We start from the raw sequence: 12,971 nt of genomic DNA, 5'->3' as shown, positions 1-12,971 counted from the left end.
TTGTGCTGCCTACAGAATAATTATGAATTAAGTTCCCTCAGAATTTGCCACACTCAAATGTTATTGGATCAGTGGTAAGAATCTCTTACAACTTCCACCTGGTTCCCCTGCTAACTTATCTTTTAGGGCTATGGACTAAATTGGTCTCCAGGATCCAAGAAAAGGAAAAGAGGACTTCCTTTGTAGACAATCTTTCCTTGTAGTTCTCCTCCCTCACTGTTGCAACCAGGCAGCAAAGGTCACCAGTTCATGCTTCAGTTCCCTGAGATCAGGCATTCCACCTGTCTCCCTTGCTTCCTGACTCTTTAGAACTCCCACAGCCCAGCTGAGGTGAGCTGAAACATCAAAAGGATGCTGGGGCAACAGAAGGGAGTATGTTGTGCAGGAAGCCGCCCCCAAAAGAGAAGAAATGGTGTGTATATATGCATGGGAGACACAAACGTTTGCTTTCCAATCATTGGCCAGTTTCCCCTCTGCTCTTTCATTGGAAGGCAGCTGCAGATAAAGAAGGGGAGGGAAGCAAGGAGAACTGTGGGTGTGCCACACAGAACATACTTACCCATGGCTAGAACCTGGCAGGCCCTGCTGCTCCTGCTTGCCATGCTGTTGGCCCTGGTGGCTCTCACCAATCAAGCAGGGAAGAAAACCTTTATTAGCATCAGTGAAGTGAGCAAAGCAGAATCCCACGTGAAGAACACAGTGCAGTTCATGATGGATACCTTCAATCAGGAGAACGAGGACCCGTACAACTTCCGCATCATCCGAATCCTCAACATCCAGAAGCAAGTATGTGCAAGACTGCTTCTTACTACATCATTTCAATAGGGCCATGAATGTGGAGGGACATTCCACTAAACTTCACTTACGTTAAAGTGGGCATGGGCATTTTAAGAGAAACAAATTCACTAGAATGGATGGGATAACTTAAGTGATACCAGTGACCAGCTGTCAGCATATTAGAGCCCAAGGTCAACATCTGCCTGCTGCTTACTTTTGTAAACAGTATCACTGGAACCTTGCCACACACAATTGTGTGTATTGTCTCAGGCTGCTTGAACTCTACAACAGCAGACTTACAGTTGTGATTGCCTGTCCTGGCTGATGTTGAACTGTTCAGCCAATATACTAGTGCAGTACAGCAGTTAAGACAGAGACACAAACTATAAATATTTACTACCTGACCTTTACTGGTCCCTGCCCAAAACAACTGTCACTTGTGCTATCCAAGACATGGCTTTGCCCATTGAGAAAGAACTGGTTTCTAGTGATTTCTGTTGAGTTCTCCTTAAATGACAAAAAGAGGCAGACGTGTCAGATAGGAAGGAGAGAGCCAAATCCACCATTTGCCCTGGGCTGGGTCTATTGCCCCTGTGTGGCATATAAAGAGGATGCTGGGATGCAGAAGAGAGTGTGTTGTGGAGGAAGCTGGCCCCAAAAGAGAAGAAATGTGTGTGTGTATGCACATGAGACACAAACTTGTGCTTTACAATCATTAGCCTTTATTACCTTTATTACTTTGGTACCTGTATTACCAAGAACTACACTAAAGGGAGAAGAAGGCATTTTTATCTCCTTGTCTTGCTTCCTGCAGGTTTCTGACCACATGGAGTATCACATTAACGTTGAAATGAGGCGGACCACATGTCAAAAGTTACAGGTCAATACAAACTGTGGATTTCAGGAAGGAGAACTTTACAAGGTAGTGGGAAAAGCGTTTCATTTTTTCAGTAGATGTTTTGTGGTTATAGGATGAAGTGAAATAGCATTATTTGGGATTTTCCAAGCTCTGCTGGAAAGAAATCTGTAGATAGTTGTTTCAGGAAAGGGAAAGAAGAGAAGGGAAGATAAGTATATGTATGGATGGATGTATGGATGGATGAATGGATAGATTTTTGAGAAGCTAGATGAATAGATGGATGAATAGATATTTTACAGGAGGCATGAATGGATCCAGTAGAAGCTGAGAAAGGAAAAATGTAAAGAACATATGAGTAAAGATGAAGAGAAAGAAAAGAATCAGTAGTTTCCATAGTGAATACATGCTGGGTGGACACTTTATTTCTACTCCCCAAATCTGGCCACAAACGGAGAGTTTCTAAAACTGTCCCATAAATTTTACTATCAGGTGACTCAAATAAAGATTAAGCCAGATCTGAAGGGTGATGAAGCATTAGCATCATCTTGTCTCACATCTTCTTTCACCCTTAAATGCATTTTTCCTCCTTTTAAATATTATTTTTTTGTTGTTTTATAGCAAATCAAGTGCTACTTTTCCGTGTTTGTTATACCTTGGTTTGAAAAGTTCAAAGTTCTGAAGAGAAACTGCACCAATGACTAGGTGTCCTGGAACACACGCTTGTGGCCACGTTTGAGAGGGCCCTGCAGAGCAGACCACATGGACTATAGACAATAAATGTCTGTAAAGAATGCTCTTTATTGTTTTGATTCCATCCTTTTTAAAAAAAATATTTCAGTTCATAATAGTATAATGTAAACTTCCTCTGGGAAGAAAAGTAAAAAAAAAACAAAAACAGGGCAGTTTTGGAGTTCAAATGAGGCAAAATGAATACTTCTTGAACTTATAACCTATACCTGTTAAGTTCACAGAACTCCAGCTTCATCTCTATCAAATAAGAATCTTTTGATTTTAAAATGAGAAGGCAAAGAGAAGGGGAAGAAGCAAAGGTAAGAGAGTCAAAGTAACTTAGCTGAACAGCCAAGAAGTATTTTCAAGTATGACCCATAATGTATCCTTGAGAGAGCTCAGTAAAGAGTGGTGGTGATGGATGTGATGTGGAGTTGGTTCTGACTCATAGCGACCCTGTACAAGGCTTCCAAGGATGCCATGAATAAAGTCTGAAATGAGGAGAAACAATACAAAGAATTCCGAGAGATGAGAGTCTTTGTTACTAATGAAGACTACTAGGTTGAGAGGTGTACCATACGTTTTTAGTATTGGTAAGTGTGCTTTCCAATACTAAACTCAAGAATCAGATTGACATCCCTCCACAGGCACCAGCAATATTGGGGCCAGAGCAGGTTTCTGCATGAAGATTTCTCTCAGAAAGGAACAAAGGAAAAGATGTGCCCCCAGCAGGAAGAAGAAGGGCATGATCTGCAATACCCAGTTTATTCTTCCCAACTATACCAATCAGATTTAAGGCAACATTGTTGTTGTTAAGTGCCATCGAGTCGATTCCAACCCATAGCGACCCTGTATAGGGTTTCCAAGAAGCAGTTGGTGAGTTTGAACCGCCGACATTGCAGTTCAAATGACTGTGCAGTCTGACGCATTAGCCCACAGTGCCACACCAGGACTCCAGCATAGTGGGTTACAAATTGGGCAGCTAACTGCAAGATTAGCAATTTGAATCTTCCAACCATTCTACAAGAGAAAAAGAAGGCTTTCTGCTCCCATAAAGATGTATAGCCTCAGAAATACTATATAGGGTCACTATGAGTTGGGGTGGACTCCACTACACATAACAATCATACCAGGAGAAGAGTCATTGATGATTATTATAAGCACCTATATAAGCTCACCAGTCGCTCCTTGGAAACCCTATACAGGGTCGCTACAGATTGGAACTGGCTTGATGGCATTTAACAACAATAACAATTCCTCAATTAGAGTCCTGGTGTGGCATTGTGGGCGGATGCATCAGACTGCAAAGTCATTTGAACTGCAAGGTCAGTGGTTCAAGCTCACCAGCTGCTCCTTGGAAACCCTATACAGGGTCACTCTGGGTGAGAATTGACTCAATGGCCCTTAACAACATATCTCAATTGGAGTCCTGCTGTAGTGCTGTAGTCCTGGTGTGGTGCTGGGCCACAAGCTCGGTTTGAACCTCAAGGTCAACGGTTCAAATTCACCAGAAACCCTCCTGGTGTGGTGCTGTGGGTTAATGCTCCAGACTGCAAAGCCTTTTGAACTGCAAGGTTGGCGGTTCAAATTCACCAGTCACTCCTCAGAAACCCTATATAGGGTCACTATGGGTCAGAACTGACTCGATGGCACTTAACAACAACAACATGAGTCAGAAATGACTTGACAGCACGTAACCAACCACAACCACACCTCAACAGCTTGACTGGGGGCTTTACACAATGTTGCCAGGTCATCTCTCCATCCATTTCTCAAGGTGGCTCCCAGTAGCTTTTTGGGTCACATCTGTCCTCCTTCTAACATCTCACTTCCAATAAGAGAGAAGGTCTCATCCCCAAGAACTCAATCAATAGTCCTGGGGCTTAATGCCACTGAGGAACTCTAAGTACAATATATACCACACACATACACACACATGCATGCATGCATGTATATACACACATGTGCATCAAATCCAAATGTATATACATACATGCATGTATATACTTAGACAGCATATACCTAAGGAAAGAGGGAATTGGGGTGTTTATCCAATAGCACTAATTAGTGGCTGAGGGCATTTCCTTAGCGGTATTAATTCCCTAAGCTCCCTGCTCTCAGGCCTGGGCTAGCTTCAGGGTAGAGATGCTATCAGACAGCACCCTCTGCTGAGGGCACAAGTGCTGCCATTTGGAAGTAAGCTGGTATGTATGTAAAAAGTAAGACCTGAGAAGATACAGACAAAACACTGACAGGATCCTCCTGGTGTGGAGTATCCAGTGAAATGAACAGTGAACTGAGATGGAGAAGAACTACACAAAGTCTCCATCAGTTTAAGATAATTGAGAGAAGAAATTTGTGACTTCTATTCCTGGTGTGGCACTATAGGATCAGTACTAGACTGCAAACCATAAAGTCGGCAGTTCAAACCCATTGGCTGTTCCTTGGAAACCCTATACAGGATTATTATGATTTGGAATCAACTTGAGGGCACTTACAACAACAACAACAGCTCACCCTACCAAGATTTCAGTATGATCAGGACCCTGTTTCAGTTGGGGCTTCTCAAATGGTGCGTGGATCTGCCGCCCCCCCCCACACACACACACCATTTGTACATATATTAGCCTACAGTTTCCTCATCTTTAAACTGATAACAGTACTGATTTCCTGTTACAAGATTTATAATACATGTAAATTTCTTAATACAGTGCTTAACACAAAGTAGATAATCAAATGTTAACTCAAGTAGGAATATAGGCAGTATAGGTTCTATTCTGTCTGTGACTTATGATAGATTCTGTTGCAACCACTCAGGTTGGTCAAGTAAGTTCTGATGCAAGTTAAATATCTCATTTTTTAATTTTTTCTTTTAGTTTGCATTACTATAATCAGTATCTTTATAAATCCAATCTTTGACATTGGGGGTTGGAAACATTGCATATAAACTTGGATATCTTTTAATACATACATATATTAAAAACACATCCATTTTTTAAAAAAATGGACAGCATTGGCATTTAGTCAGTTGAAGTAATAACTCCACTGTGGAAGTATGATCCCTGAGGATAGGGATGGCTTTTCTAGTCAGATTAGTGAAAACTGTCTGTGTGGTCCTTTTACACATTATAATACTGTATGTAGTACATACAACTAACAATAATATGTATCAAAAACAGCTGGTCGTGGGTGCAGTCTGTCATAAGTCGAATATAGTCATACCTCAGAGAAATTGCTAGTTCTACTCTAAACCAACATAATAAAGTAAATATAACAATAAAAAGAGTCACACAATTTTTTTGGTTTATCAGTGCATATAAAAGTAATGTTTGAGCTATACAATAGTCAATGAAGTATGAAATAACATTATTTTAAATTTTGAAATGTTGTTAGAATTAACAAAATATGACAGAGACATGGAGCACGTGGTTTTGGAAAATTGGTGCCAATAGACTTGCTAAACACAGCTTAACACAAGCCTTCCATTTGTGAAAACACACACAATATCTGTGTGGTGTTGTAGGATACGCCTGGTCTGCTAATCACAAGGTTGGCAGTTCAAACTCACCAGTCACTCCATGAGAGATAGGTGAGGCTTTCTGTTCCTGTAAACTTTTATAGCCTAGGAAACTCTATACGGGGTGACTATGAATCAGAATCATCTCAAAATATACCTGTATGTCAAAAGTCAGGGACTACCTGAATTTATTGTTGTTGTTAGGTGCTATCGAGTCAGTTTCAACTCACAGTGACCTTATGCACAACAGGACGAAACACTGCCTAGTCCTGGGCCAACCTCACAATGGTTGCTTTGCCTAAGTCAATTTCTGCTGCCACTGTTCCATTCTATCCTGTTGGGGCAGGGGGGGGATCTGCCTCTTTTTTCCAGACTCTCCACTTTGTCAAGCATAATGTCCTTCTCCAGGAATCAGTACCTCCTGATATTTCTGAAATATGAGAGACAAAGTCTGACCATCTTGGCTTATAAAGTAGCATTCTGGTTGTACTTCTTCCAACACAGATTTGTTTGTTCTTTTGGCAGTCAGATATTCTTCTTCAACACCATAAATCAAATGCATCAATTCTTCTTCAATCTTCCTTATTCACTGTCCAACTTTTGCATACATATAAGGCTATTGAAAATACCATGGCTTAGGTAAGGCACACCTTATTCCTCACACTGACATCATTGCTCTTGACCATTTTAAAGAGGTCTTTTGCAGCGGATTTGTCTAATGCAATACCTTATTTGATTTCTTGACAGTTACTTCCATGAAGGTTGTTGGTGGATACAAGCAATATGAAGTCCTTGACAACTTCAATCTTTTCTCCATTTGTCATGATGTTATTTATTGGTTCAGTGGTGAGGATTTTTGTTTTCTTTACATTGAGGTGCAACCCATATCAAAGGCTGTGGTCTTTGATCTTCATCAGTATTTTAAGTCCTTTTAGCTTCCAGCAAGCAGGTTGTATCATCTACATATTGCAGGTTGTTAATGAGTCTTCCTCCAATCCTAATACCATGTTCTTCTTCATATAATCCAGTTTATGTGCTCAGCATACAACTTGAATGAATATGGTGAAAGGATACAACTCTGGCACACACCTTTCCTGGTTTTAAACCATTTAGTGAGCTCTGGTAGTGTAGTGGTTACGAATAGGGCTGCTAACCTCAAGGTCTGCAGTTCAAAACTACCAGCCGTTCTGAGGGAGAAAGATGAGGCTTTCTGCTCCTATAAAGACTTACAGCCTCGGAAACCCCATACTGGGTCACTATGAGTCGGTACCGACTCCACGGTACTTAACAAAAACAAATTCTATTCAAACAACTGCTTCTTACAGGTTCCTAATGACAACAATTAAGTGTTCTGGAATGCTCATTCTCCACGTTGTCCATAGCTTGTCAATGATCCACATAGTCAAAAGTCTTTGAGTAATCAATAAAGTATTAACTGTTTCCAGCCAACTGACGTAAGTAATAGTATCTCTCATTTCACATCCTCATCTGAATCCGTTTGAACCTCTGGAATTTCTGTTTCAGTGTACTGTGGCAGACATTTTTTTAGTTATCGTTAGCACAATTTAATTTGTATGTGAAATTAATTAAATTATTAGATAATTTCTGCATTCAATTCGGTCACCTCTCTTTGGAATGGGCATAATTGTGGATCTGTTCCAATCAGTTGGCTAGATAGTTGTCTTCCAAATTTCTTGGCATAGGTGATTGCTACCAGTGATGCATCAGTTTGTTGTAAGATTTCAATTTGTGTTCCATCAATACCTGCAGTCTTGTTCTTTGCCATGACAATGTCTTCAGTACACCTTGGACTTCTTTCTTCACTACCATTGGCTCTTGGTCATATGCTACATCTTGAAATGGTTGAGCATCAACCATTTCTTTTTGGTACAATGACTATATTCCTTCCATCTTTTTTTGATATTTTCTGTGTCATTCAATATTTTGCCTTCAGTATTTCAAGTTGAGGTTTGAATTTTTTTCCTCAGTCCTTTCAACTTGAGTTTTGCAAGTTGAGGCTTGAATTTTTTTCAGTATTGAAAGTTAAAGTTTGAATTTTTCATCAGCTCTTTCAGCTTCAGTAATGCTGAGCATGTTCTTCCATTTTGGTTTTCTAACTCCAGGTCATTGCACATTTCATTATAATATTTGACTTTGTCTTCTTAAGTTGACCTTTGAAATTTTCTATTCAGCTCTTTTACCTCCTCATCTCTTCCATTTGCCTTAGCATCTCTACACTGGAGAGCAACTTTCAATCTCTTTCATCTTTCATTTTCATCTTTTATTTCTTTCTTATCTTCTTTATGACCTTTAGCTTTCTTCCTGTATGATGTTCTTGATATCATCCTACAACTCTTCTGATCTACGATCATTGGTGTCCAATGCATCATATCTGTTTTTGAGTCCGGGGGGGATGGGTATGTTCAAGGTCCTATTTTGGCTGTTCATGGACCTGTTTTAATTTTCTTCAGCTTCAGCCTGAACTTGCTTCTGAGAAATTAATGGCCTTTGCACAGTCTGTCCCAGCCTTGTTTTGGCTGATGATATGGAGTTTTTCCAGCATCTGTTCCCACTGATGTAGTCAATTTGATTTTTGAGTGTTCCATTCCCAAATTGGATAGGTAATATTTATCAGCATTCATCACTTTTTTTGGCATTTTAACTATGTTTTATCTCAGGAAATTATTATTTGAGAGAGAAGAAAAGAGAATGTGGAACATTTCTGCCTATTAGCCTTTTGGGTCTGTCAATCCAATGTTTTTATTTTTTGTATTGAGATAATTTTATATTCATTGGAAGTTACAAAGGTAGTACAGAGAGGTCTCCTATACCCTTCATCCTGTTTACCCTAAAGGTTATCTTACATAGCTATGGAAAAGTATCACAAGCAGGAAATTGACACTGACACAATGTGTATGTATGGTTCTACATCATTTTACCACATAGGTAGATCTATGTAACAGAACTATTTCATCATCACATAGATTACCATTATGCTGCCTGTTTATAGTCACACCCAACCCCATTCCACCTCCATCTCATCTCTAATCCCTGGTCATCATTAATCTGTTCTCTAGATCTATAATTTTTTCAATTGGTTTTCCAGAATAGATGGAATCATACACTCTGGAACAATAAATAACATCAAGATAGATGGAGAAAAGATTGAGTTGTTAAAGACTTCATCTTGCTTAGATCAACTATCAACACTCATGGAAGCAGCAGTCAAGAAATCAAACAATGTATTACATTAGGCAAATCTGCTGTACAAGACCTCTTTAAAGTGTTCAAGAACAAAAATGTCAGTCCAAGGACTAAGGTGTGCCTAACCCAAGCCATGGTATTTTCAATAACCTTATATGCAAGTCAGAGTTGGACAATGAATAAGGAAGACTGCAGAAGACTTGATTCATTTGATTTATGGTGTTGGAGGAGAATATTAGAAGTACCTCGGGCTGCCAAAAGAACAAACCAATCTATGTTGGAAGAAGTGCAGCCAGAATGTCCCTTAGAAGTCAGATAGCCAGATTTTGTCTCTCATACTTTGGATATTCTATCGGAAGGGACCAGTTCCTGGAGCAGAGCATCATGCTTAGTAAAATGAAGAGTCAACAAAAAAGAGGAAGACCCCAATAAAATGGATAGGCACAGTGACAGCAGCAATAGGTTCATGCAAAGCAATGATGGTGAGGTTGGTGCAGGACTGGGCACCATCTGTTGTATGTAAGGTTGCTATGAGTCTGTACCATCTTGATATTTCACAGTATAGATGCACCATAGTTTAATTCTTCACCTTTTGTAGGACATGTTGTTTTCTGTTAGGAGTGATTACAAATAAAGTTTCTTTGAAGAATTGTGTAGAGATTTTCACCAGAGAACGTGAAGACAAAGAGAAGCAGAAAAAGAGAAACTGGAGACTTGTACTGGAGCCAACTGACAGAGCAAGAGAGCTGAGTGCCTTCAGGCAGGAAGCTACCTGAGAGACCTGACCACCTTTGCACTAAGCCTTACTGGAAGAATAGAGTATCTCCAGGTACATGTTGGTAGACCTAAGAGCTCCATAAGTTTGCCAGTAAAAGCAGAGGCTGGGCCAGCCCTAGAGGCCAGAGAGGTCAAGGAAGTGACAGGCCTAGGAACCAAGAACTATAGCTAGAGATTCAAAAAGCACAGAAATCAGAGCTACCTTATTCTCAAAGGGTCAGGTCACAACTTCTGGAATCTCAAAGGTGGGGCCATGGTCTCTGGGGTCTCAATGGGTAGGACCATAACCTCCTAGGTCTCAAAGAGTCAGATCTTCGCAATACAATTCTGGAGTATGCGGATGTCATTCACAAATGCCAAACACCTAACAACAACAAATGATGAGAGATAACAATCTGTTTGTTAAAGCCATATATTTGTGGTATTTCTGTCATAGTAGCCCTAGATAACTAAGACAATAACCATGCCCATCATTTACATATTTCTAAAGCTAATTTCACATTACAGCTGCAGAGCTGAGCAGTCACCAAAGAGACTAAATTCTCTACAAACCTTAAGATTTACTATCTCTTGTTAAAATCCTCAAATCGTTTCTAGTCACAACAAAATAAAAATTCCTTGGCCAGTCTATGTCTTCATACTTGTCTCCTAACTCCTCTTCCATTTAGCTCATTGTTCTAAAGTCACATATGCCAGTGATTTGTTCTCCAAATGCAATAAAAGCCTTCCTACCAGGAGTCCTGGTGTGGCACTGTGGGTTAATGCGCCAGACTGCAAAGCCGTTTGAACTGCAGGGTCGGCGGTTCAAGCTCACCAGCTGCTCCTTGGAAACCCTATACCGGGTCGCTATGGGTCAGAATCGACTTGATGGCACTTTACAATAACAACAACCACAGTGCCATTTCCCTGACTGTTCCTTGGGCATAACACTCTTTCCTTAGATATTTATGATTCCAATATGTGTCACCATTTTAGCCTTGGCTTTAAGGTCTGCTCCCCAAAGAACAGACCTCTGGTACTATATACTACATTTTCCTTCAGAGCATTTTTTCACAATTGTATATTATGTGCTTGTTTTTGTTTTGTTTCTCTTCATAATTATGTAATCTATCTTGAAGTGGGGCCCACAACAATATTTCTTCATTGCTTTAGCTCTAAAACTAATGCCTGGCACAGAAGAGGTGGTTAATAAATCTTACAGAATAGAAGAAGAAGAAGAAAAAAAATTGTGTACAGGTTTTATGTAGATATAAGTTTTCATTTATCAATGATAAACACCCAGAAGTAAGATTCCTGGGTCCTTTGGTAAATTGACAAAATGTATTCCAGAGTAGCTGTGTTGTTGTTGTTAAGTGCCATTGAGTTGACTCCAACTCATAGTGACCCTGTACAGGGCTTCCAATGAGTGGCCAGTAAATTTGAACTGCGGATTTGTGGCTCAAACTGACTTTGTCGTCCAGTGCTTATCCTACACCACCAAATCAGGACTCCTTTAAATAAACAAACTATTTTCCACATTAGCTGTTGCTGTTGTTATTGTTGTTAAGTGTTGTCAAGTCAGTTCCAACCCATAGTGACCCTGTATAGGGTTTCCCAAGGAGCGACTGGTAAGCTTGAACCACCAACCTTGCAGTTCAAACCAATCTTGTAGTCCAACATATTAACCCACAATACCACACCAGGATTCCAGAGGTTATTGTTGTTGGTAATTGCCGTTGAGTTGGTTCTGATACATAGTGATCCCATATAAGGTTTCTGAGGAGTGGCAGGTAACTTTTGAACAACCAACCTGTGGTTCAGTGCTTATCCTGCAGCTCCACACCTGAATCGTTATATAAAATCCCTGCTTCTGTTCATTTTTTTTTTTTCGCATGGAAGTCTACTTTATCTGCTATTAGTATATCAGGCAACTTCATCTTCCCGTGTCTAGTCTAATGCTCACCTTCTCTGCTCAGCTATGAGTATTGGAGGGCCAAAGCCTTTCACCAGCAATGAAGGAACAATAGGAGGCTCAATAACTCATAGTACAGAAAAGAGGAACACATTAGGTCAGTGACTGTTGTCCTGGGACAGGCCTGCCTGCAAACTTGGCCTTGACTAAAAAATCTGGGAATTCAAATAGTAAATAGTTCCTGTTGTTGTTGTTGTTGTTGTTATGTGCCGTGGAGTCGGTTCCGACTCATAGTGACCCTGTACAGGGTTTCTGAGGCTATAAATCTTTATGGGAACAGAAAGCCTCATCTTTCTCCCGTGGAAGAGCTGGTAGTTTCAAACTGCTGACCTTGCGGTTCACAGCCCGATTCGTAACCACTATGCTACCAGAGCACTAATATAAAATATTTTCTAAATTACAAGAATGGCAAATTGTCCCTGAACTGTTTGTACAAACAATGTGGTTTATACTGAGCATTTTCTTTCCTTCTGAGCATCTGGAATCTTGATATGGGCCAGGAAGAGGGTGCCTATATGACCAGCCTCCAATAAAAACCTTGAGTACTAAGTCTCTAATGAGTTTCACTGGTTAACAACACTTCATTCACATTGTGTGGTTCCACCAGGAGCAGACTCTTAGAAGCTTGCTCCTGGCTTCCTCTAGACTACACGTCATGCACCTTTTCCCTTTGCTGATTTTACTTGGTGCCTTTTTACTGTAATAAATATTAGCCATAAGAGTGAATGTTGTAAGTCCCCTAGTAAGTAACTAAATGTGCATTTGGTCTTGAAGACCCCCAATACTCACGAAGTACGTATTAGACAGTGTTGTGTATTCATGGAAAATAAATAGGAATTCCTTAAGTTTGGGCCAGAGGTCAGAGATATTCTGAAATCCAGAAAAGCCACAAATATGATGGGCTAAAGTTAAAAAAAAAAAAAAAAAATTATGGGGCTGTTCTGCTCAAATTTTTGCCATTAAAGACCAATGAATGTGTAAATATGTGAGCATTTGGTTTGTGTGCATATATGTGATGCATATGTGCATTTGTATGTGCATGGAAGCAATGTATAGAGACCCCAATGAGGGAGAGAAAGTCTTTTTAGATTGTCATAACAGAAAACACACAGCAAACTGCTGTAACATCGTAATTGAGGGTCTTTGCACTAGCTTGC

General features: G+C 40.1%; 1 protein-coding gene across 1 annotated transcript; it reads left to right on the top strand.

Moving 5' to 3' along the window:
* The first annotated feature begins 561 nt into the window (after positions 1–561).
* On the top strand, positions 562–2,338 carry CST11 (cystatin 11). The gene is made up of 3 exons (XM_006860662.1): positions 562–786; positions 1,592–1,699; positions 2,255–2,338. Exons 1-3 carry the CDS (start codon positions 562–564, stop codon positions 2,336–2,338), a joined length of 417 nt encoding a protein of 138 aa, XP_006860724.1.
* The last annotated feature ends 10,633 nt before the right edge of the window (positions 2,339–12,971 follow it).

This window comes from Chrysochloris asiatica, unplaced genomic scaffold (assembly GCF_000296735.1).
Source record: "Chrysochloris asiatica unplaced genomic scaffold, ChrAsi1.0 scaffold00039, whole genome shotgun sequence".
In the NCBI taxonomy this organism is placed as follows: Eukaryota; Metazoa; Chordata; class Mammalia; order Afrosoricida; family Chrysochloridae; genus Chrysochloris; species Chrysochloris asiatica.
This window is presented reverse-complemented; position numbering and strand designations above follow the sequence as displayed.